Genomic DNA, 27,523 nt, shown 5'->3' on the forward strand with positions numbered 1-27,523 from the left:
ATGGAACAAGTGCTTGCTATCTTATTTACTAGTTCCTCCAACAGTGATAGTAGTGATGATGAGGATATGGAATTTTATCTAACAATTAGAAATCCTATTGTAATGAGAAGGCCAAGGGTAACAAATTTCATTGAAAATGTAATTTATGCTTATAATGATGAAGAATTCAAAAGACATTTTCGGTAAGTAATAACAAACGATTGTTTATTTTAACACAGCCATTACATATCATGTTTTGTAGAATGGGTCGTGGTACTTTTTATTTTTTATTAAACGTCATAAAACCACATCTAAGAAACATAGAAAATGATGGGCCTGTTATACCACCAGAAAAACAACTATACATTGCTTTATATGTATTAGGAACTCCTGACTCATATAGATGAGTATTAATTATATTTACTTACTTAAACTTTGTATAATTATTTTATTAAAATTTGCATAAAAACATAAACTTATTTGAAATTTATTTTTATTTACATCTGTAGTTACAAAATTCAATGTCGGTAATGTAACAGCTTGGCGAGCTGTGAAAAGGGTAGTGAAAGCTTTATGTATTATACGTAATACTTTTATTCGCTGGCCTACAAGAGAAGAAAGAAAAGCCACTGCTAATAATATAAAGGAAAAATATAAATTTCCAAGAGTACTCGGTATTGTGGATGGGACACATACAGGGTCTTTTCCTAACAGCAGAGCATAGGAGATTCGTGTTAGTTGACTATAGCACTCGGAATGATGGAATCTGAGAGCGCTGATTGGTCAATATTACGTAGTACCAACAGATAGTAAGCCGTTACCAATAGTTGGATACAAAAAATGAGATTCATCCGCCATATTGGTGTGGAGAATGTTTACATGCTAATCGTAGCAGAAAGAAGTGTAAAATGAAAAATGTCAAATGTTGTCGTTACTAAAGTAAAAATTGAATACTTTGAATGAAAATGAAGAATATTCGTACTTTCCATTCATTATTTTCAATTTTTACTTTAGTAACCTTACCATTTGACATTTCTCCATTTTACACCTCTTTCTGCTAGGATTAGCATGTAAACATTTCTCCACACCAAAATGGCGGATGAATCTCATTTTTCATATCCAACTATTGGTAACGGCCTATTATATGTTGGTACTACGTAATATTGACCAATCAGCGCTCTCAGATTCCATCATTCCGAGTGCTATAGTCAACTAACACGAATCTTCTATGCTCCGCTGTTAGGAAAAGACCCTGTATACGGATTTGTACTCCTAAAGAAAATTCAGTGGCCTATGTTAATAGAAAAGGATATCCTTCTATACAGCTACAAGTATAAACCACAAAAAGTATTAAATTTATATTTTACTAACTTAATTTAATAATTTTTAGGTAATTTGCATGGAGGTACGAAGTACCTGGAGAGAGCATAAGGTCCCGCTTTGGGCAAGGGGGTTTAAGAAACGGAGGTGAGAGGAAGGAAGACTGGCCGCCATTTGTTTGGTTCACTTTTTGGCATATATATATCATATATATATGCTATTTGGTTCAACTATTGCACCGTGAACCAAGCCAAAAATAAATGTTCCAAAAGATTGTAATTTTTAATTGCCCCTATTGTCTTCATTCACGTCCAGTGTCCATTTTCCGTGTTTCAACTTAGGAACTTAGGTAAGAATAGTAAGTTGGAATATACTACGCCAAGTGTTCAAATCTATATATTAAAAAGTTACATTTATATAAATAATATAAATAAATTGAAAATGCCTGACTGTGAGGCAAAAGATTGTTACTCTAGAAGAGGAATAAAAAGGAGAAGTAAAGAGCAAATAAATTGGGAAGCTAAATATGACAGGAAAATAACATTTCACAGGTTTTAAAATTATATTTATATTTAAATCACTTATTCATTCCATTATTTTCTACTTAAAAATATAATATAAAATTTTTTGCAGTTTCCCTAAGGATCCTATAAGAAGGATGAAATGGTTAACGATCATGAGTTTCAATGATAGTGAAGTGCCAATAAATGGAAGACTTTGTTCGCTCCATTTTGAAAGTAAATACATGGATAGAACTTCGAAGACAAATGTCAGATTGAAGCCAGATGCAGAGCCTTCAGTAAGTAGTCTGGATATATTTAAATAGAGCTTCTTTGTAATATGGGACAAAGTACCAGAAAATCAAACAGTAATTTAGCTACTATAGTAGTGTATGACAATAAAAGTACAATAATGAAAGTATGTTTTGAATCACCAACTCAATTAACAATTAATTATATTTAAAAAAAAAAATCTTTTAATAGAATAATCAGGAAAGGGATAGTCTGTTTCTATCAAAAAGGCGTAGACTGGATCAAATTGATGAGACACAGAATTGTAGAGCAGGCTCACCTGAAGCTGGGCCCTCACATTTCAATGACGAGATGTCTGAACAACTTCTACCAGAAGAATGTATGTTATTTTTTTTTTACTCATTAATTTTTGTTAAACATAACCTTTCTCACTTTTCTGGCTTTTAATCACATAACACATCAAACCCTTGATAGTAATAAGGTGCACAAAATGTTTAATAGTGCATATGCATATTAATTCAGCATTATTAATCTTCCGAAAACTTATATTATTTAAGGTGGAAATTTTCATATAACTTTATAGTTATGTTTGCACTTTTTTATTTTTCTGTGATATGTAAAGAGAAAATAGGACTATAAAATGATGAAATTTGTACTTTATATAAATTAATCCATCGAATCATGAATCATTATTTCTGTTAATTCTGTGATGGGATATTCTACAATTCAAATTAATATAATGTAATTCAATAATGAAAAATAGTTACACTAGTTTCTAATATTTTCCTTGAATATGTTGGAATAGAATAAATATGGTAGAAGTTTATGAGTATGTATATTTGGTGTGTATAAAAAAGCTGTAAGAGTTACTGTAATCAAAGGATTTTTCAGTGACTGAAAGGGTTAAATTAATTGAATATTGTTAACTTTTATTTCTTTCTTTTCTTTACATGATGGAAAGAAAAATGTCTGATTAATGTACTGTACAAGAATTTATCCAATTAGTCAATCCTGTTGTCAGTGTAACGTCCTCAGTAGCAAACTTGGTCCAAATAATGTCATTATGACCAGAAATTCAGTCAAATTTATGTTATTTGGACCAATTTTGCTACCAGGTATGAGATAGTACTAGCTTCTATATGTGGATCAACATCGACTGGTCCTATTCTAATATTAATCGTAATTATAATATTTCAATATTTCTTCACACAAATTATATTTATTGTCGAGTTATTGCATGTGAATTATATGAATTTTCTATTATCCGTGTAGATTTTATTGCTCCTAACAAAAGGAGAATAGAACCCATGGCTGCTTAATGCGCTGCATAAGAAATTGCTTAATGAAAAATGTAGTTTGTATAATAATATATTCAAGCAATACTGGTTACTGTGAATGTAGTTTAGATTAATATTAGAATAAGACCAGTCAATATTCTAAGAGTAAACAATACTGTTCTTCACATTGGCTGCTTGCAAATTCATAACCGCTGTCTTATCACAGTGAAAAATACTCAATATGATTAGACAAATTGAAATATTACTCACTGTTTAACCAATCATAATTAGTATTTCTTATTATGATGAAGCAGTGGTTATGCATCAGCATGTAGCCATTATACTGAGAACAGGATAGACTATTTAAGCAATTTCTTGCGCAACACATTAACCAGGCATGTTTTCTTTTCTCTGCGCAATCTTATAATTATTTTTATTTTATTGCACTGGTCCTTGAATTTTCTTGTTCTTTTTAAACTGTATTTTTTTGTATTTCTAATTAAAATGTCTTAATGCTCTCTATATTTGATAACCAATTTATCAGCTGTATCAGTAAGAAAATATGTAAAAATGGTTAAATATATTTAAAAAACATATTGCTTCAAATTCAAAAGTTGATATAACAATAAATAATGATTATATATGGGATGATTTTTTTTAAATAATCTACTCAAATGTCTCAAGATTTAATGATTCAAGAAAAAGATCATTCAAGCAAAAATGAGTATAGCTTAAAGAGGAACGTAAGAGAATCATTAGTTTGATTTTAACACATTGTTTGAAAGGCACACTAAGATCACATTAAGTTTTTTAAGTGGAACACCCTATTTTCTTCGCATATTCTTGTACTTTATTTCAAAAGCTTCCAAAACTTTCTTTCTATTTTTTTATTTCATCTAATTGCTTACAAGATATTTCGATCTGAATTTATATACGTAGATGAGTGCTTTTGTGATATACTGTTCAATGTTATTAGATAGAGTAATTTTTTCGAATATTTTGCATATCACCAAGGCGAAGTACAAATTTTCCCCTGCAAGACCCATTCTTCATGAGCTTCCTATGGAGTTAGGTTTATGGGGTATACTACATAATTAAGCATGTTTAAATTACAAAGTTTACAAATGGTGAAATGAACGTGTTGAGAAATTATCAAGTTTAACCAAGTTTAGTTAATATTATTAAACACATGATCGTCATTTGACAAATGCAGATCTAGATCAAGGCAGTAGAGTGAATTTAATTAATTGTACGAATTACGTAATTGCAACCACCAGGTAAGTTTGAACAATATCGAAAACGTTATATGAAAAAATCCTGATGTGGTTAAATATTTATAGTACTTTCTTCGTAATCTGCTCAGGAATAATTTGAATATTATTTTCATGTATTAAGATATAAAAGTATTATAGGTTTGTTATTTCTCAACATATTTGTATTCCTAATATATATATATATATATATACATACCATTGTCAGACTTTTTAAATTTTGTAATTTGAACCTCTCTGCTTAATGTGTTATATCCCATGAACTAAATATCATAATAATGATTAAAAGTAAGTTTTACAGGAAATAATTAGTACTATATTATAATGTTATGCAAAATATGCAAAAACATAATTGCTCTAATCAATAATATGGAGCAAAAAATCTCAAACATGCCATTTTGTCCACGTTTAATTTTGATTATCTTGGAAACCTGATATACTGGATGAATTCAGGTATCATATTTGAATTCTGCAGAATTAAATATATAGAAGATTATGCTAAAATTTTAAAAGGAATCTCTAACTTTTCAATTTTCAAGCCTGTAAAATGATTGCTGAAAATGTATGAAATGTAATATTTGTTGCTGGAGTTGAAATGGATTGTATTTATTTATTCTTGTGGGTTATAGGTCCCCATATGACTCCAGTAAAACAGACAACATTGGAAAATAAAGGAGTCAATGTTTCACCGCATTTATCAGAAAGGACACCACGAAAAGAAGTCTTAAGGAAAGGTCTACTAAACACAAAAAAACATTTTGCAAAGAAAATGAAATCAATTCAGCAAAAAGAAAGAAATGCTAAGAAACAGATAGCAAAGCTGAAGGATATCCTGGTGGCATTGAATCAGCGCAATTTACTCAATGAGGAACAGACTGATTGTCTTCAAAATTTCGGTGAGTTTAATAAGCAGTTAATAATGCGACAAATAAATAAAAATAAGAAAAACCCGGTGCGTAAGCAATACGAGCCTGAATTAAGAAAGTTCGCGTTAACATTACATTTCTATTCGCCAAGAGCATACGCATTTGTACGTAATAAATTTAATACTTGCTTACCTCACCCCAAAACAATAAGTAAATGGTATACATGTATTAGTAGACATACTATGCCGATTCTAGCCCCCCCCCCACTCCTGTCCACTCGGCTGAGCCTGGTTGCGAGGTAGTGGGGGGAGCCAAGAAGTGCTAAGCGGTGGTGGTGGGGGAAATCGGAGGCTCCACGTGAGCTCGCAGCAGGTAGAGGCGAGAGGGTTGCGAGGGTGCGGGAGGATACTTGCAGCATTTTGACGTCACACCCCCACTCCTCTGACTTCAGGCCCCAGTTGGTAAAAGCAGTTTCCTAGATGGTAAAACAGATTCCCCCTGCGTTGATTTTTTCGCTCGCATAACCTTGAATCTTTGCAGCATATTACTGACCCCGCTGAGCCCCCTTTACCCTAAATGTAGCTGAGTGTGTTGCTTTTTTTCCATAGCTCAGCAATTTTTAAACTAATATATAATAGCATGTGCAAATATTTGATTTATTCATTGAGTGCTCGGGGTGCAACTTACTGTCCAGTACTCTCTCTCTCTCTCTCTCGAGTAAATAAATCGGTTGAGGGAGCAGGGACAACAGTTTAACACAATTTGTCCAAAAAATCCTGAAGATTGAAACGATGGCTCCAACATTTGTGGATTTTCAAGGTTTTCGATTGAAAGATAAATCATTCATAGTGAAGGAATTTGCAGTCTTACGCGATGGAAAAGTGTTTCACATTTTATTTTCACCACCGTTTCCATATACATGGTTAAATGAGGCGGAGATAAAGCAATCAAAGTAAGTATAATTGATTTTCCAAATATATATCTTTTTAAGTGATAAGTTTCTTGTTTTTCATTCGATCTAGCTGGTTATATTATAATCATCACGGTTTAAATTGGATGGATGGTTATTCGCCTTACTATAGATACAAAGAAGTTATAAGGAAATATGTGAGTTCAAATGAGGATGAAGAGATTTTCGTGAAGGGACTCGAAAAGAAGAATTGGCTTAGTAATATCTGCGATTTTGTTATAAGCGATATCGATGAATATGAGTGGGGTGATTTTAGACTGAAAGATAGTAATAGCAATACACACCTACCTACATGTCTAAGCCATAATATTATGTGTGCGTTGAGGAATGTTTAATAAAAGTGTAAATAGTTTGTACGTACCAAACTTCAAGAAACTAATGTCCAAGGGATATCGAAGAGGTATAATACCTAGCACCTAAAATAAAGTATGCGTAGCTCAGCCACAATAGTTTTGAAACATATATGATAATGAAAGAGAAATTAAATATGAAGCACCATAATTTTAATAAGTTCCTCCCACTATGGTCTGTAATTAAACTAACAATTAGGTAATACTTCATCTTCATTGTCATCTTCATTATCCAAAATAATTATCTCTTCATATAAAAACTCCACTTCATCCTCACTTTCCACAATTATCACTTCCATTTCTTCCTCATCGTCCTCCACAACTATCACTTCCATTTCTTCCTCATAGTCCTCCACTACTAGATTCATTTGACGTCCTTCGTCCCTTAAAACCTCCTCCTCTTCATCATCACCATCATAACCATCGTTATTATCATCACCACTCATTTCCTCAACTTCTTCAATATCATTTATTAAAAATCTAATTATGGCCCCTAAATCTGCTCCAACACCAATTTCGTTTAAAAAATTTGTTATATCACCATCGACTGTGGATTCTCGACGTAAACTATTATTATTATTATTATTATACAAATTACCGGTACACATGTTTAATTTAATGTAAAACAGATCAGAGGTAGAAGCAAACTTTAATGAGCAGTCTGGAACTACTCAGATTTTTATAACATCTCCAACACCCTTTCAACGACAGTGTTGAGGGTACTTATACGTGTCATTTGATGAAATTACACCCCAAGTTTAGATAAACAAACACATATCATCATCTTACTAAGCACTGAAATTAAAATCATCGTGAGAATGCATGTAATAAAGACTCAAGAGAGAATTACACCCCAAGTTTAGATAAACAAACACATATCATCATCTTACTAAGCATTGAAATTAAAATCATCCTGAAAATGCATGTAATAAAGATTCAAGAGAGAAGCATGCTTCAGATATACAAATATCTTTGTGGTATTAATTTCAGCACGAGAAGAAAAAATTTTTCAAGAAATTTTATTAATAAGCCTATGTCGTTTAATTCTTAAATAAGATACATATTAGAAAGGTTTGTATGAACGATGTATGTTTTGGATGTTCAAATACTTTTGATGCATCAAATTTCAGCGAAAGAGAAGCCTGCTTTAGATATACAAATATCTTTGACGTATATGCTCCACATTGGACCTTACCGTATAACGATATGTCTACGTATGGGGGTGAAATTGAGATCTTCAGCAAGATCATATTTTTTTAAAAAATAATAATATATATTTTATCCAGATGATAGATCTTTACAGATATGTTGATCGCTAACACATTGAAGATCATCAATATGTCCTTGAATGATTCATGCATATTCTTTTAATAGAGTCATAATTTGATTAATCAGCAGTATATCATCTTACACGTTTTCAACAAAAAAATTATTTACCCCTTCCACCAATGAATTTTACCCCTTCCAACAACATTTTTTTCTATATAAATGGATTCGAACAATAGTGAACCAGCTTGAATCTGTTCAAACTTTAGTTAGTGCATCGACCACACAACCAGCAAGAATCTTCAAATCAGTACTTTAGTTAGTGCATCAACCACAACCAGTAAGAATACTCAGATCAGTTTATACCTCAGTCTCAACTGATAAAGAAAGGTAGGAATATATTATTCAAATATTGTTTTAATTTTCAATAATAATAATAATAATAGTTTTCTGCAATACAGGGTCTAGATAAAATGGCATTTTTAACTGGAGTTAATGCATTCGCTTTCATCCCTGAGAAGACATTTGTTAAATTAAACAGTCTCGAGGAAAATAAAGAATATGAAATAATTGAAATGATGAAAATAAAGACTAAATATGGAATGAGGATAATAGCGAAACTATCAACGGAGGATTGGTTTTATCTCCCTGCCCGGATGGTTGCCTTACTCGAATCGCAGGATCAGTTTACGGAGCTGATAAATGCAGCATCACAAAATATTTTAATCATGAAATACTTAGGCGGGAATTATAATAATTTAGAATTTAAGATTAAACAATAAGTGTTTTGCATAATAAATGAGTGAATAAAATGCTTTATATATATTTATTAAAAAGTGCTTTATTTTTTTTCTAACCTTACATATCTAACTTACATTTCTAACAATATTCGTAAGCGGATTATAGTCTATAATTTTATCATGTATAATTAAACAATAGGCTGTAGTATTACTCGGAATATTTTTCCAACACTCGATTTCAATCTTAACATCGACCGTGCCGGTTTTCACTGACTCGTTCTGATGTGAACAATCAATTACAAAGAGCGGACCGTATTGCAAGAAGTTTAGGTAATCGAGCATTGGTTTCGACAGTTTTTCTCCAGCATAATATGAGTAGAAAAACTTTACATACATATCATAGAGTACGGAGTAGCGAGATTTCGTGAAATCAGTATCGAGACGATCGTACGGATAAAATTCAGAATTTAAATAGACTTTAACATCACGTACATCGCAACCGCTAAATTTAAGTACATTCGAATATTGATCGTTCTTCTTATTTTTTCTAAACGCCAGTATCACGTATCGAGGCTTCTCCAATTGTGTAGCTGCTTTAACAGCCCATGTATGTCGCTGTGTTTGAGGTAAAAGGGGATATTCGTAGAGCTCCCAGGAACGAAAAGCCATGGTGAGATTTTTATTCTGCTCGATAATGCGTAGAAATTGTAGTTTGGTAAGTTCATTTAAAGTTACGTGAGGCATTCTCCATTGCACTCGATGCAGTTCAATCCCAGAATCGGTAAACTGATTCGAAGAAAATATTGAATTTATATCATTACGCGCTCGTATCAGAACGAGCTCATGGCGTGCATTGATAACGACACGTTTGTAATCTTCGCAGAATCCCAACAGCATATGCAGGGGAACGCAAAAGCTGAATGTGTCAGCAACATTTTCACGCTCTTGAGTGGCAACGAACCAGCCAGAATGACGTAGACTCATACTCTCTTCACTGCTTAAAGATACGAGATTCTTCATACTGGTAGTGATACCAACGTTTTTGCACCGATCAATCTCAATACCGTTCAATTCATAACGAATTTCATCGAACAGAAATGCCATGGAATTAGCGTCGAGCATAACTTTATCCGTCAAAGGTGTAGTAGCAGCACGAGTACCTTCAATCAGCTTCCCCTCTATGTAGAGGTAACTACCACTGGGCAAAAGAATCAAATCTTGCTGTTGTATTGGGATACGAATTTCATCGCTATTTCCCAATGATGCATTCGCATACGGATTGTAAGCATGTATTTCCAATTTAGTGATGCGGTTGTCGTACGCAGGCTGTGCGGTAACGTTCAATGGATCCATGATTTCTTTTCTTCACAGTCAGACCCAATGAGTGTAAAAAATTTATATTTTTTCTTGTCAAAACTTTTTTGTCACCGATCACGTTTTTCCCTATTTCACTCTGAACTGATGTATTCAGCTCTGTTGCAGCTAATTGACTGATTGGTTCATCGAGTAATGTTGGTTTATAATCGTCGGTATTCTTATAAATCAACATCTTCTAATGTGTAATCGTATGGTGATTTCCTCCTTTCCAAAATTTACAGGACGATTGTCTTGATCGAGAATACGTAATGTGAGACGATCGATTACCCTTGCAATGACTGGCAAGTAAATGACGTTCTTCGGTGTTTCCGAGATTTTATAGCCTGGTGGAACGCTTGGGAAAAATTCGTGGATGACATGTCGTGGTCTACCGTTCGTATATGCACCAGCGGTAATATTACATTCGATACGTAGAATATTTACTTTTAAAATATTCACAGGTTCGTCCGATTCAGCCCAAGTGTTTGGTAGGATTACGCGGTCCGACGAAAATCCTAGCAGAGAACCAATATTATTAATTTTTGTAAAATCAATAGAATATTTGCACATTATTTCACTTTTCAGTGTGTTATTATTGGCACGCAGAATAATAACATTATCATCATAAGGTAACTCCAACCGCATACGCAAGTATTCATTTATCGCACTCAACTCATAACAGCCTGTAGGTATGGTTATTAGTTTATTTTTACCAAAGTAAAAATTATTATTCGTCTCATCTACATTGGCGATCGAGTAGAAACTTTGAAAATCTACGAGCCCCAGTTCATTGTGACCGTCGTCTAGATTGATCGGAGGGAAAAAATTTGATTCCAACACATGACCGTGTCCTGATAGCGTAAATGTTAAAGACATTTTGTCTGTTCTCTTAGAAATTTAACACACAACTGACCACAAATGCTCGTATCATACGACTGATATTGGTCATGATTGTAATAAATTGTACTAAGCGGACCGAAGTACCGAACAAGTTCAGTCGGTGGTTTCAGATTACCGAAAGAATCGAAATACTTTACAAGATTATTGCATTTAACGTAGGCAACCCAGTGAGTGCCTGGACCATTAGAATCGTCAAGGTTAACGATTGCACATTCTTTAGACCATGGACCGTTTCGTGGTAGACTTGTACGCATAAAGACTCCACGGAAATTTGGTATATCACGACATACGTGAGATAATTGAATATTACTTGTAGCACCAGATCTTGGTAGACCGTGTACAGTTACTTTTTTGTTCGCTTCTTTGACATTGATTTTTTTGCTACGCCTCCTCCGCTTCGTTTGTACGGTGCGAGATACAGCCCCCGTCCGTCTCTTGCAGTTGCTTCTATCATACGATTGTGACGCTGCATTTCTTCCAACTGTTTTTTCGCAGCTTTGGCATCGTTTACAGCTTTCGCTATACCTGATGCTCCACCTGCTAGTGCTCCAACCGCACCTAGCAGTGGGAGCAGAGGCAACAAGCCGCCCCGTTTTTTAGGCACTCGAATTTTACGTTTTTTTACAGCACTATTTCCAGTTTTTCTCACTGCTGCTTTCCTCACCATATCTGTTTGTAATCCTAAACCAAGTTTACGCTTTGCGTTCATAGACGCCCAGACAGCTGTTGCTGCAGCACGCTCACCCAAGGTTGCGTCACCAGCTGTGATACGTCTACGTGCACGTTTTGCGAGCACTTTATCAGCTTGATGACGCTGCGATAGGTCTTTGTATTGCGAATATGCGATATCGTGTTCCAGACAGGCTTCGTCCAGCTGGTTCACCCCTCGATCACCGCGTGCTAATCGTTCTTGAAGTCGAGTTCCTGGTCCACAGTAATTGTATCCCGGTAAATGAAGCTCAATCGGTAGTTTGTTTATTGTTTTATTGAGAAATGATCCACATCCAACGCACGACATGTATAACAATCTTTTATCAACGGTGGTAGTCCATCCGCATGAGTAGTATTAGGTAGATTGAAATGTTGTAAACAATAGCGATATTTTTGAACCTCAGGATCTGCACGAATATGCTTGGGTAATTTATTCCAATATCTGTCAATACTGTGTGAAAAGTACTTTAAAAGTACAATTTTCGGTACGTATTCCAATTGATCACTGCTTAACTCCTCCAAACTTGTAACATCCAACACAAATGCAGGCATAATGAAAACTGATTCAATTCTCTGATTTCATGCCTATAAATAGCTCGTGCAATTAAGATTTAACCTCACAGTCGTTCGAGAATGCATTTCGTAAAGCAGCCATTAAGTATCAATATCTCTAATACCGATTATCACACTGCCACCGTTAGTGATATGAAACGTCATGGAACTTTGCTACCGTCAACTATACGCTGTATAGTTTGCGGACCCTCAAATTGTGGGAAAACAAACGTATTGCTAAGTCTTATTGAGAGTCCTCACGGTGTAAGATTTGACAACCTGTACGTTTACTCGAAATCGTTACAGCAACCGAAGTACCGTTACTTGGAACAGCTATTGACAGATATGGAGGAAATTGGTTATCATCAATTTTCAAATAATAGTGAGATTATAAATGTGACAGATGCATTACCAAATTCAATCTTTATATTTGATGATGTGGCAAGCGATAAGCAGGACAATATAAGAGACTACTTTTCAATGGGTCGGCACTCGAGCATCGATTGCTTCTATCTTTGTCAAACCTATGCCAAGATCCCAAAACATCTGATTCGTGACAATGCAAATATGATAATCATTTTTAAGCAGGATGGGACTAACTTGAAGCATGTTTACAAAGATCATGTAAACACTGATATGACATTTGAAAAATTTTGCGAATTGTGTTCAAAGTGTTGGCAGGAAGATTATGGATTTTTAGTAATTCATAAGGACAGTGGTATGCAAAATGGTCGATATCGGAAGGGATTCAATGAGTATGCAACCATCGAGTAGCATAAAGCATCATATCAGTGCTGGAAAGTGTTAGTTTAACGTAGTGCATTGAACAGTGTAAAGCTTTTAATTACACAAAACGGACCGGTTACATTATTAAGCAAACCAGTTATACAGATAAACGGGTCACTTGGATCGGTAAACCGGTCAGTCGAATCGTTAAAGAGGTCGGTTAACCGCTAACCGATTGATTGAACCGCTAAACAGGTCGGTCGAACCACTAAACTGGTTAGGTGAACCGTTGAACCAATCGATTGAACCGCTAAACAGGTCGGTTGAACCGCTGAACAGCTCGATTGAACCGCTAAACAGGTCGGTTGAACCGCTAAACAGCTCGATTGAACCGCTAAACAGGTCGATTGAACCGCTAAACAGCTCGATTGAACCGGTCGGGCGAACCGCTAAACCGGTCAATCGAACCGCTGAACAGCTCGATTGAACCGCTAAACAGGTCGGTTGAACCGCTGAACAGCTCAATTGAACCGCTAAACAGGTCGGTTGAACCGCTAAACAGCTCGATTGAACCGCTGAACCGGTCGGTCGAACCGCTAAACCGGTCAATCGAACCGCTGAACAGCTCGATTGGACCGCTAAACAGGTCGGTTGAACCGCTAAACAGGTCAGTTGAACCGCTAAACAGATCGGTTGAACCGCTAAACCGGTCAGGTGGACCGTTGAACCGGTCGGTCGAACCGCTAAACCGGTCGGTTGAACCGCTGAACCTGTCGGTCGAACTGCTAAACTAGTTGATTGAACAGCTTTAAAGATCGATTGAACTAGCACATTGACTGCTTAAACAATTAAAAGTTTATAAAAAAATGGATGAAAAGTCACTACTTAAGAAGATTGCTGAAACGAGTGAGGTGATTCGTGAAAAACATCGCGCACTGAAATCGGAAAGATCAATGGTGGAAAGTAGATTGAATGAAACTTTTAAACCAATAGTTGATCCACTGAAAAAACTAGTTATGCAAACAGATAATAGCAATGAAGAATCTTATGACTTAAACATTGATCTAAATCATGACAAGAAGCGGAAACGTTATCATACTTCAACCCCCAATGAGTATATTATCAAGAAAAAAAAGAAATTGCATAACAATGACGGTACTCTTACAAATAAATCATTGATGATCTATGATGATAATGATGAAAAATCTACTTTTGATAAATCAATATTACCAATGAAATCAATGCCAGAATCTACATCATTACATTCAGAGCCTGGACAAGAATCTGCATCATTACATTCAGAGCCAGGACAAGAGTCTACATCATCATCACATTCAACATCAAGACAGGAAACCTTAGGATTGCTCAAAAAACAAATAAATCATTCCATAGATTGGAGATCATTTCCACCTATTGCACGTCATTATATGCATTTGCTCCTTTTCGGTAATAAAGATGAAATCGATCACGGTTTCGGAGTTACATTAGATGAAAGGAACCAATATGTGATGGGAAGATGTACATTTGATATTAGTCATGAAGGTGATATTTTAATTGATAAAAAGCGCTATATTGGTACGAGAGGGCTTTTTGAATTAATCTTCATGAAAGAGCCTGATAGAGAGCTCTACACCATTGATGACAAGATCATATATAAGCAAATCCTTGAACAAACTAAATCATATAAAAGAGCAAATGATAGTTACCAACAGGTTCAAGGGAATAAGGGTCCAAAGTATAAGAAAATTATTCAACCACTAATTTACAATAAAGTACCATCACAACGAGTGATAGCTGGTAGTGGATTTATGCGTGTTACTGATGAGTCTGTAAACTATATACATTGGAACGATCCTAATGAATTAGTTGATCGATTGCGACTTTTAATTGCATCAACCACCGCAGGTCATACAAACCACCATAATGAAATACAGTCAATAATAGAAGAGTTGCGTGAAGAGGATCTTATTCTATAAAAGGGTACAGTTTATAAACATTTTCTTCAGTTGCGTACCACACGTCAATATGTCAATTAACAAATTTGGTAGTGGTTTTAACGTAAGGAAAGAATTTAATATTGGTACATTAAATGTGACTAAAAGAGCACTGAATTTGAATAATAAAAAAATAGTAAATTTGACTATTGATTCTGATAATAATACATGTGCTGTGAATATAAAGTTCTTGCAACACAGTTTAGCTAAATTGGAGGAGAAAATTGAAGAAAGAATAAATAAAAAAATACAGGAGATTGAGGCAAAACTTTTGCAAACAAACAGCAAGATTAATGATGGATCCAAAAAGTGAATGTTTAGGATGCATCATACATTTTATACTCATGATAATCGATTGCTTTCGAAAGAAAAAGAATCATGAGTGATAAAAAGAAACAGAAATTATATGTGCATGGGGGAAAGGTTGTAAAAAGCGAATCAGGGAAAATCGTGAGTGAAGAAAAGAAACAACTGGTGCAAGAGTTACATGTCCCTGCGAGAAGAAATTTTCCACGACGAAAAGTCATAATACGTGGTTTCGATGATCTCTGGCAGGCTGACCTTGTTGATATGCGTTATTATGTTGATACTGGTCATCACTATATTCTGACAGTGATTGATACCTTATCGAAGTATGGTTGGGCAGTAGCGCTTAAGACAAAAAGTGGTAAGGAAGTGACCACAGCTATGGGAAAAATTTTAAAGAGTGGAAGATGTCCCAAAAATTTGCAAACTGATAATGGTAAAGAATTTTACAACAACGAGTTTCAACTGCTCATGAAAAAACGTGGAATAAATCATTACTCCACGTACAGCACGTTAAAAGCGTCAATAGTCGAGCGTTGGAATCGAACCTTAAAAACCGAAATGTGGAAACGTTTTACACTGGACGGTAATTACAAATGGCGAAATATACTGCAACAGCTGGTAGATGATTATAACGCGCGAAGACATCGTACTATAGGAATGCGACCCGTTGACGTGAAACCTGAGCATGCTGAGCATCTGCTTGCTACTGTATATAGCAACATTAAGATCGTTGGACGTACCAAGTTCAAGGCTGGTGATTTCGTGCGAATCAGTAAATACAAAAATGCGTTTGCTAAAGGTTACACACCGAACTGGACTACTGAAATATTTCAAATTACAAAAGTGCAAAGGACAAATCCTGCCACGTATCTACTTAGAGATTCTCGTGGTACAGACATACATGGTGGATTTTATGAATATGAACTTTTAAAAACAGCTAATCCTGATGTATACTTGGTAGAGAAGATATTGCGTAAGAAAGGGAATAAGGTATTTGTAAAATGGTTAGGAATGGATAAAACGCATAATTCGTGGATAAATAAGAATAATGTTTTGTAATAATAATAATAATAATTTATGTAATATAATATAATACAATAAATACAGCTATTAAAATCTACTCTTTTAACCTATAATGTCCCCAAGGTAGAGTCGCTACAGAACCGGGTGTTATGTGACGTTTATCGTCATACGGACTGAGAGCAATTTTTCGCTGAGTAGTGGAAAACACCTTGTGCAATTTCGAACGAATTAAATTTTGGTTACGGGACTGTACGGTGAAATTATCCAAACAATCCTTGTAGTCGTCAAAAGTTATGTTTCTATCGATAACATAACCTTTGACCCCCTTAGCCTTTTTGGTAATTTTCGTACAGTCCTGCACCTTAAAGGTATACATTTTCGCTCTCAGTCCAATGAACTCGGTCATGATCTTTCCATTGTTCTCATCCTTCATTAGCCCAGGCACTTTTTTATTGACTCGAGGTAAGCCGTACCGATTATCAGGAGGGTAATCGCTGGTGTCGAATTTGACCAGATCACGTTTCATGACCGAGTAAACATCGTCACACTCGATACTGTACACTAGACTGTCCGTGTCGGTATACATCGCTTTACATTTACTGCCGAATGTAGGAAGCATATAATCGTAATGGAATTCATACAGACAGGTCTTTCAAATATCTAAAATGCTCATGCCTACGTACACGGGCTTATCAAACTTCGCGGATAATTTCGACAATTGAATAGCGACCAAATTCTCTTTAAATATCGCACGACTGTGAAAATTCGGTTTGGAAATCAACGCTTCCGCCCCGTATCTTCCCTCCCACTTGGTTACGAGCCTCACGTCAACTCTATTCCTAACATTTTCCATAGTCTTACCAAATACTGCATTGTTCATTAGCTTGAAGAGATTCTTCTCGAAATCGTTTTTCGAGGCTGTCCGCAAGCGTGTATTTAATTCGATATACGCCTTCAGCCAGGTGGACTGCCGGAACTTTAAACCGCGATAAATGCGTTTTAAGACGATACCGTTACGTATACACTGCTGTAGAGCACGGTAGTGTATCACATAACGCGTCTTATCGTCGACGGTTGCGAGCAGTTTCTCCTGGTGTGAACCTGGCGGCTTCTCACGCACCGGGCAGAATGGTAGATCGGAGTGTTTGTCGTGAAGCTCGCGTGGATATTCCAAGTTCACCTCCAAAATATAGCCTTCGGACGAATCCTCGGACACATTAAGGATGTCGAGATTGGCAGCGTCATCGATCCATTGGAAACCGTGGGTTGGCAACGGTTGACACATTGCCCATCCATATAGATTATTAACGTCGTAATACATCAAGTATTTCGACGGTTCCGCCGGATCGTAGTTTCGCATGTACCGATTGTTGGCCCTCTCATAGCGGTGGGAGCACTGGCTCAAACCACCGCGTATACCGCGTTCAATAAAAAGCAACATGTCCACATCGGTGAAGAGTTCCAGACGGATTCCCGTATGCTTGAGCATCGCGTCCCAAGTGAAGCCTGGAAGCGTATAATAGTGAGCAGGATCTAAACTATAATTTTTCATGCAGCTATCGCGAAAACTCTCGAAAACATCGGCCAACAATAGGACATCGGTCTTTAAATAAAGATCGCTGTACTCCCCGAGTGTTGTCACAGAGAATTTGGTCCATACCTCTTTGGCATGATTATATGCTTCTTCCGTGATATCGCTATCGGACAGTCTATTGTAGAACAACTCTCGTGCAGGTAAAACCGTTTCTTCCAAGCGAGTAATGTTATCCACATAATCGTAAGGAAAAATACCTTTTCTCGTAAGCAGACTGAACTGTTCAATACTTAATTCCGAAAATTGTGACTCTAAATTTTTCAGCTGAGATCTATTCAGATATGAACTCAATTTATCCAAACTGGATGCCATAAATTTGAACGAATCGATGAATCTTAGCTGTATATTATACTTTCGCAGATATTTACTAAATGAAGTGTATTTTTCCTTATTTACAGGCAGCAAATTTACCGATCCCTCAAGCGTATTCACGATCGCCTCAAAAATAAAATGTGAATCATAGCCGGATAAATTATGGAATATTACGGGAATAACATGCGAGTCTTTAAAGTTTAAGTTGCAATTATTATGAGCCGGTCCTCTATATCTACCAGTTAGGTGATCATGATCGCGAATACGCACTTGATTTGGAAGAAACGGTTTTCCACAAATGTGACAATTAGGTTCACTGTAGTGCCGCGAAATTTCAACATCACTAAGAGTATTCATCGGTATTACAGTCTTCAATTTTTCGCTGACGATGCGTGCAATGCTCTCGAGCTCGCATACGAACCATTCGATGCAATTAGCACCTCGATGTGAATTATAACATGAGAGTGACGCATTGCGAGCACTTTTTAAATAATACCCTACACTAAAAGGTACATGTTTCTGATAATCGTAACTATTTTTACTACTATTACTACTATTGTCAATTTTCTCTAGTAAACATTCAAAGTCTGCATAGACGACAAACGGCACTCTTTCACTGTTCTTCTGGTTCTTAAAAGATACCCAACAGTCTTCTGCATTCTTTGGCAGTATGACACGGATATTGTCATTAAGCTGCACACAATCCCTCTCATGAACCTGAAGTTTATCTGCCGTATGAAAATAGTGTAGACAGCTAAACAAAAAAATGAATATGATTTTAGTATGAATATAATATTTATGTATACATATATTTGTACATCCATTACAAACCGTTCACAAATATGAATAGTATGTTCCCTTTTATTTGTCTGGTTGCTTATTAATCTAGAAAGATTTCGTATACATAGAAAGTGTGCATTTCCTTGGTCATCTGTGATAAGAAGGAGATTAACATGTCTCGATCGCTTCTTCTTCGTTAGCTGAAGAGGTGTGATGTTTATTTCAGTTTTGCTTTCATTTTCCTCCTCCTCCATTGTGAACACATTGACTGAAATGTTATTATCCGATTCAAATTTCGGGATCTGTTTCAGAGTGGTTGGAAAGGTTAAGCTTCCAACGTCTAAAACAGACCGATAATGCGGATAGGAGGATGTACGGTAGGTTTTGGCGGGTGGTTTTGCAGGAAAAAGCGCTACCGTCACAGCCCATGCAAAACATGCACTATCCTCATTATCAATGTTTATCACAGCTCTTTTATGTATTATACTGGGTGGTAATTTGACTCCACATCCAGCACGCAGTGGATTATAATGATTTATATTGACTATCAAGTTCAATATTCTTTCCAAAGCCCATCCACTATCGCGTTCTTGAAACTCGCTCAAGTCATTCAATATTGTCTCTACAATATTTTGCCTATACCAATCGCTAAAATTATCAGTTTTATATAAAACATAATTTTTTGTACTAATGTTCTTATCATCACTAATATCCTTACTAATAAATTGTCCATTTAACACACAGTTTATTTTAACACAATTTACACTACAGAATACTTTATTTACACGGGTATGTACAATTTCTTGTGCATTTAACAGAAAATCACGTGGTTCTATATAATTTGAGTTTATCACCATACCACTGCATATTCGGCTATTAAACGCTGATTCAAGCTCCTCCCAAATGAGTCCTTCCGCTGCATTGGAGCCAGAACCAAATTTAATGAAACTCTTATCCTTTGCCTATCGGAGGAGGAGGCATTTAATGCTCGCGATCTCGGCAAAGTGTTTCTGTCGCGTACCTACTGAAGCATTTCGATCAATGTTTCTTAATTCCTGAATATAATCACGACATTCGCGAACCCATGTAGAGTATTCATCCTCTGTTCTAATTGAGCTAAACTTTTTTCGAAGTTCGGTATACATTTTGTAAATGTATGATCACTGGAAGATCTCTGATAAGTTGCTTCGTGTCCAACAATAAATCGCTGGGTGAAACTATAATGAAACTTTTCACCCGCGATGAATCTTTTTATAATTCGTATGAAGATGAAATTTGATATACTTAGTCATCTATTTATGTGTATGTGTGAATGTTAAAATCGTTTGAAAATGGAAAAAAATCAGGTATCAGATATCCAATATGCTGATTCTTTATTTTAAACACGTGCCGTGAATCAGAACAATAATGCAAATTGAATTTTCAAGCTGATTTATTTATTCCTTCTTTTTCTCATACATAAATTTCATATAATAAACATTCCTCAACGCACACATAATATTATGGTTTAGACATGTAGGTAGGTGTTTATTGCTATTACTATCTTTCAGTCTAAAATCACCCCACTCATATTCATCGATATCGCTTATAACAAAATCGCAGATATTACTAAGCCAATTCTTCTTTTCGAGTCCCTTCACGAAAATCTCTTCATCCTCATTTGAACTCACATATTTCCTTATAACTTCTTTGTATCTATAGTAAGGCGAATAACCATCCATCCAATTTAAACCGTGATGATTATAATATAACCAGCTAGATCGAATGAAAAACAAGAAACTTATCACTTAAAAAGATATATATTTGGAAAATCAATTATACTTACTTTGATTGCTTTATCTCCGCCTCATTTAACCATGTATATGGAAACGGTGGTGAAAATAAAATGTGAAACACTTTTCCATCGCGTATGACTGCAAATTCCTTCACTATGAATGATTTATCTTTCAATCGAAAACCTTGAAAATCCACAAATGTTGGAGCCATCGTTTCAATCTTCAGGATTTTTTGGACAAATTGTGTTAAACTGTTGTCCCTGCTCCCTCAACCGATTTATTTACTCGAGAGAGAGAGAGAGAGAGAGTACTGGACAGTAAGTTGCACCCCGAGCACTCAATGAATAAATCAAATATTTGCACATGCTATTATATATTAGTTTAAAAATTGCTGAGCTATGGAAAAAAAGCAACACACTCAGCTACATTTAGGGTAAAGGGGGCTCAGCGGGGTCAGTAATATGCTGCAAAGATTCAAGGTTATGCGAGCGAAAAAATCAACGCAGGGGGAATCTGTTTTACCATCTAGGAAACTGCTTTTACCAACTGGGGCCTGAAGTCAGAGGAGTGGGGGTGTGACGTCAAAATGCTGCAAGTATCCTCCCGCACCCTCGCAACCCTCTCGCCTCTACCTGCTGCGAGCTCACGTGGAGCCTCCGATTTCCCCCACCACCACCGCTTAGCACTTCTTGGCTCCCCCCACTACCTCGCAACCAGGCTCAGCCGAGTGGACAGGAGTGGGGGGGGGGGGGGGGCTAGAATCGGCATAGTATGTCTACTTGTATTAACGGTGACCCGGGGTTTAATGAAGAGTCATTAAAAGCAATTAAGCAGTGTGCAAATTCTTTAAATTATCCGTTACTTGGTTCATTAATTTTTGACGAAGTGGCAATAAGGCAGCATATAGAACTCATTGGTCAAAAACCTAGCGGTTATGTCGATTTTGGAGATAACATTGATCACGGGTATGGAATCGTAGCTAAAGATGCGTTAGTTTTCCTTGTAAATTGTATTAATGCATCATGGAAAATTCCAATTGGCTATTTTTTAATTGCTGGAATAACTGCCGAACAGAAAGCTTGTTTAGTCAAACAAGCATTGGCATTATTGTATGAGTCTAATATTGAGATTGTGTCGGTTACTTTCGATGGGGCACCCAGTAATTTTAGTATGTGTTCCTTATTAGGATGTAATTTCTATCAAAATGAATTTCAGACAAATTTCTTGCATCCCATTACACGGAGGAAAGTAGCTGTGTTCTTTGATCCCTGCCACGCGTTGAAATTAATGCGAAATTGTTTGGGCGAATATAAAACCATTGTTAATGGCAGTGGTGAAATGATCAAATGGGACTATATTATAAAATTGGATAATTTACAAAACAATGAAGGTTTGCATTTGGCAAATAAAGTGAGAAGTGCACATGTAGAGTACCATAAACAAAAAATGAAAGTAAAACTTGCTGCGCAAACTTTCAGTAACAGTGTAGCTGATGCTTTAGAGTTATGTAAGAATGAATTAAAGTTAACAGAATTCGCGGAATCAAGTGCCACAATAGAATTTATACGAATAATTAATGACCTTTTCGACATTTTAAATTCAATGAACATGAAACAATATGGATATAAAAAACCACTAAATGTTAATAATAGTAATGTAATTATAAAAAAATTAAAAGAAACTTACATCTATTTATCCAATTTACGTGATGCACAAGGACTGTTATTAATTAATTCGAGAAGAAAGTGTGGCCCTCTTGGCCTAATGATTTGTATCAACAGCTTATTATCAGTATATAATGAATTAGTAGTTAATTTAAATATATTACAGTATATACCGACCTATAAATTTAGTCAAGATCACATTGAGCTATTATTTGGTAGCATTAGATCTCACGGAGGCTGTAATAATAATCCCACAGCTCGTCAATTTAAAGCTGCATATAAAAAGATTTTAGTTCACACGGAAATTCGAGAAAACTCACGTGGAAATTGTATTCCACTTGAGCTAATTTCAATTTTGCACGCTTCAGCAGATTCAGCATCAGTAATTAACAAATCCACTCCAAATTCTAGAATGATCGATATTACCAATGATAAAGAAACTTCCGAGGATGATCCAATTTTATTTGAATCACCGAGCTTATCAGAATATTCGAAACGAGTTGTTCCTTATATCGCAGGTTTTGTTGTAAGACATTTACGAAAAACTATCCATTGTGAAATATGTACCGAAATGCTGATTGGAAATAAAACACATATACACTGTTCTTTAATTACAATTAAAACTCATGGTGGTTTAATTTACCCTTCAAATGACGTTATTACTGTGTGCTTTAAAACTGAGTCTATAATCCGGTCTGCATTACGTGAAAGTGGAGGTAAACATCTTTTAAAAAAATTTTCAGTAAATTACCTCTTACATCTCGTTACAAAATCTATAATGAACATTAATATTTTTGAAAATTTAAAAGAACATTCACACGACCAAACAGCTTTAGAAAATCATAGCTTTCATTTAATGAGAGCTATTGCCCATAAATATATTAACATAAGATTACACTTTATATTTCGGAAAGTAAATGATAAAATTAGCATTAGACAGGAATCTAATAAGATAGTTTTATTTAAAGGGCAATAAAATTACTTTTAATGATATTATTTTTTTACGTAATATGTAAATGTTATATAAATTCATGGTTTTTGCAATACTTAGTTTGTAATAGACTGTATGTATGTCTGAAAAAGACACCATACCCCGTATTCTGTAACTTTAACGAAAATATTCGGTGTCGGTACGGACCGAAAATGATATATATATAAATATATATTTATCATTGCACGTACCGATATTTATCGTTAGCTTCTGCTTAACGATACCGAAATTTGTCGGTAAGAGTTACAGAATTGCCCTACATGTCTGAAAAAGACACCATGTCTGAAAAAGACACCATGTCTGAAAAAGACACCATGTCTGAAAAAGACATCATGTCTGGAAAAGACACCATGTCTGAAAAAGACACCATGTCTGAATAGACACAAACATGACGGAAGCGATCACCACCTTCCCGTGGTTTCTGTCGAGCAACAATTTATTTTTTACAATCATTTATTGTAACAATTAAATTGGCCAAGAGTGATCAAAGTCTTTCATTTAAATTGTAGGTAAAATATAGATCAGAGATTTAAGGAGGCTTCACCTAATACTGTTGACATAAACAATTGTAATCCTTTTTGATATAAAAACATATCTTACTTTCCATTTATACTTAAAGCTAACTAAATAATATTTTTTCCCTTAATTTCTTTATATACATGCAGTTCAACAGAAACCGAGAGTACGACTGATAATGTTAATCGTCTTGATAAAATGAAACTCAATGGAACGTCGAATTCAAATTTGCTACGTGTAAGTATCAACATGTCTTCTATGGGAACCCGTGTATCGACATTGCAGAGTGAACATGAGTTGTTGTCGATTACGTAAATGATGCAAAGGTTGTAACTAAACAGGCAGAAATTAATATTCTGAATTTTTGAATTGAGGTAGACACTCAGTTTGTAATAAATATAATATTATTATATTAAATTATCAATGAACTAAAATTTAATTGAGTTTCTCTTGTTTAATAGATACTAGGGTAATATGGAACAGCAGAGCAGTAGCTGATAGATACAAAGCAAGGCATTGTAAGTCTTTTCGTTAAAAGCCTAAGAGCAACAATTCTACGTTTTCATCCAAACTTTCTAACCTAATCACAAAGAATATAAGGAGGATGCAGTTTTTAATTGATTAATAGTAATTCCTGTTCTATGAAAGTTTCTATGTAAAAACCATTCAGATATTAATCTAAGCTACAGCAATAGTTTATTTTCTTATATGATATAGTTCCTTGTATACATACACAGAGTTGAAAATACACCATTTGTGATGGCAGTTTCGTGCATTATGTTTCTTACAATTTATAAAATGTACTTGCCACAATAATATGACCAGACAAAACACTGCATGATTCGGCAAAATTAGCTAAGTAAGTCTTACAAATTCTTATATAAAATACGTGATGGTGAAAAAATTTGGGTAAAGTTAAATAACTTAAAAATTAAGTGTTTCTAGAAAAAAATTGTTTATGAAAATATACAGAGCACACGTACAGAATATACGCATTACATTTTAAACTTTCACACAATTAGCACTTTAAAATATATTTCTTTTTAAATAAAAACTTAAAATATAATTTTGTTTCTTGCTATCCTCACTACAGATATCTTACGATAACAAAATAATTCTAAATATATAAATGCAAAATAAAACTCAATGCTTCTATAGCACCCCTCAGTGCATACTTGTACATAAAAATATTAACTTAACTAAACTTTACTTTTATATATATTTTCTGAGCCAATATCTTCATAAGTTTCTATCTTTATAGGTTGCATAAAAAACTTAAATATTATGATACCTAATTTGGTAAGAGATCAAAATGCTAAACTAGAAACATGTACATGAAAGTTAAACAGGAACATGTAAGTTTACATTTATATTGTTGCCACGAACATTATAATGCCTATCTATCTTTAGACTAGATATATTAGTTCTTTTATTCAGTCTTTCATGAGTTGTATTTTACAGAACATGCTAATATAGTGTAACGTATCAAAAGCTTACAAGCCTAGTTTCAGAAATTAGGCACGGAGACATAACAATTCAAACAACTGCAGCAATGTTAATTTCCAGCTTCGATTTTAAATGCATACAAAGCAATGAGGCCCCAGAGTGTTATTTCTTCTTTTTAAACTACTAAATAAAATATATAGTACCTACAAATATATATTAATTAATGCATTTTGCTAACTTAATAATCTAATAACATAAAATATCCTATTGCTAAACTTATACTCACCAAAAATTTAACAAAAAGACTAATTAAATCTGTATATAGCTTTAGAAGTAAAAGGTAGGATTGCAATATCTGAAAATTGAATTTTGTCCATTCCCACGTCCCCTTCCTCTTCTCCAATACCATTGAACTCTAGCTTTTCCCCTCCCTCTACCTCTCCGTAATGCTAAGATAAAAAAAGGATTGATTTTATATTATAAAAATTAAGGAATCCATGTAATAAAAAATTTAAGAAACAGAGTATTAAATAAGAATATCATTCTCTGAATTTGTACTGTAAAAAGAGTTATCTTCAACCCCAACAATACTCTTAGTTAATATTCTATTCCTTATGTTATTCTTACCAATGTTTTTTATGTTCAAGACAAACCTTCAGATTAAAGTTATACTGTATCAAAAATAGTTTAGTTCTAGTCACATGTACTTAACCATTTTAACGGCAGTTCAGCTTTGCTTTGAGGATTTGTCCTGAATCTATGTAAAGAATAATAATAAATAATAAATGAAAAAAATTACTTCCAATCGTGTTATCGTGATGAATAACATTAGGCAAATTTGTGGGTGGAGTTTTATTTTCTTTTTCTTCATTATTTTTCTTTTCTTCCTCTTTTTCATTATTCGCTTCTTCTTCTACATTTTTAGCTTCTTTACATAACTTTTCTATCTTTTTATGTATTTCTTCTATTCCTTCTCCCAATTCTTTTATTATGCCCGAATCTTTATCAGATTTACATTTTTCTTTAAGAATTTTTAGAGCATTTTGGATTTCCTCCACTACAGTATTTGCGTGTTTTTCATTTTCAGTATCTAAATCGTAAAGAATTTTTGTTTTAATATTTTGTCATTTCACTAATAATGTTAACCAAGTTCTTAAAATTATGATTTACTTACTTTGAGCCATCGTTGATATCGTTGATGTAATAACAAATATTTTTATAGAATTATAATGATCAATGAGTGTTTTAATTTACACTTAGGCTATAGCCTGTTTCTTTCCCAGCAAATTGATCCAGATCTTAACTGCCCCACTGAAATAACATAAAGAGATCCACTATTCAAATCTATAATCCCAAGTGATGGAAACGATGGACTACGAGAAATTATAACGGTCCATGGACCAAAGTTCCGTGACATTAATTTTTGGCTTCGTTCGCGGGATACTGGCCGCCATTTGTTTGGTTCATGTGTCATATATACTTATCTTCATTCCCCTCACCCCTGTTGCCTAAATCCCAAGAGCATATGCTCTCTCCAGGTACTTCGTACCTCCATGGTAATTTGCAATGAAAAGCGAGAATTCATTCATTGCTATGCAGGTATGCCAGGTTTTGTCCATGACATGCGAATTTTTAAATATTCTGGAGTTCAGCAAAGTGCTCTGAAGATTTTTTTGGTAATAAGCATCTCTTAGGTGATTCAGCTTATGCACTTCAGAAATATGTTATGATACCATACAAAGATAACGGGCACTTATCATTTGAAGAAAAAAATTACAATCACATTCTATCAAGTAGTAGAATCATTATCGAAAGGGCTATTGGACTTCTGAAAGGCAGATTGAGATTTATTCTAGATAAATTGCCCATGAGAAGAACAGATTCAATTCCTTATTACATTATTGCATGCACTGTGCTTCACAACATATGTCTGCTGAGAGGGGATGAAGAGATTGAGTATCCAATTATTCTAGATGAGACTGAAGATGCTGGGCCTTTAAAAATTACACCTGAACAGCATCAAGGTGGAATAATTAAAAGAGATAAAATAAAAATATACTTAACCACTTTAAGATCTAATTAA

The 27,523-nt window shown here is 34.8% G+C and overlaps 2 protein-coding genes across 2 annotated transcripts; one reads left to right on the plus strand and one right to left on the minus strand.

Moving 5' to 3' along the window:
• Positions 1-27,523, plus strand: LOC136780825 (putative nuclease HARBI1). The gene is given in 6 exon segments (XM_066739369.1): positions 1-182; positions 242-382; positions 481-678; positions 1,229-1,310; positions 26,979-27,093; positions 27,096-27,523. Coding segments are annotated over 6 exon segments (1,146 nt in total).
• Positions 16,457-16,981, minus strand: LOC136780725 (uncharacterized). Its single transcript, XM_066739280.1, has one exon. The coding sequence runs from the start codon at positions 16,979-16,981 to the stop codon at positions 16,457-16,459; it is 525 nt and encodes a 174-aa protein (XP_066595377.1).

This window comes from Prorops nasuta, unplaced genomic scaffold (assembly GCF_024137725.1).
Source record: "Prorops nasuta isolate Cenicafe-Biocafe unplaced genomic scaffold, Cenicafe_Pnas_1.2 PNAS00020, whole genome shotgun sequence".
NCBI classification, from domain to species: Eukaryota; Metazoa; Arthropoda; class Insecta; order Hymenoptera; family Bethylidae; genus Prorops; species Prorops nasuta.

Excerpts from the sequence above, each read along its gene's own strand:
- LOC136780725 (XM_066739280.1), bottom strand. The coding sequence starts at position 16,981 with ATGCTTCCTACATTCGGCAGTAAATGTAAAGCGATGTATACCGACACG.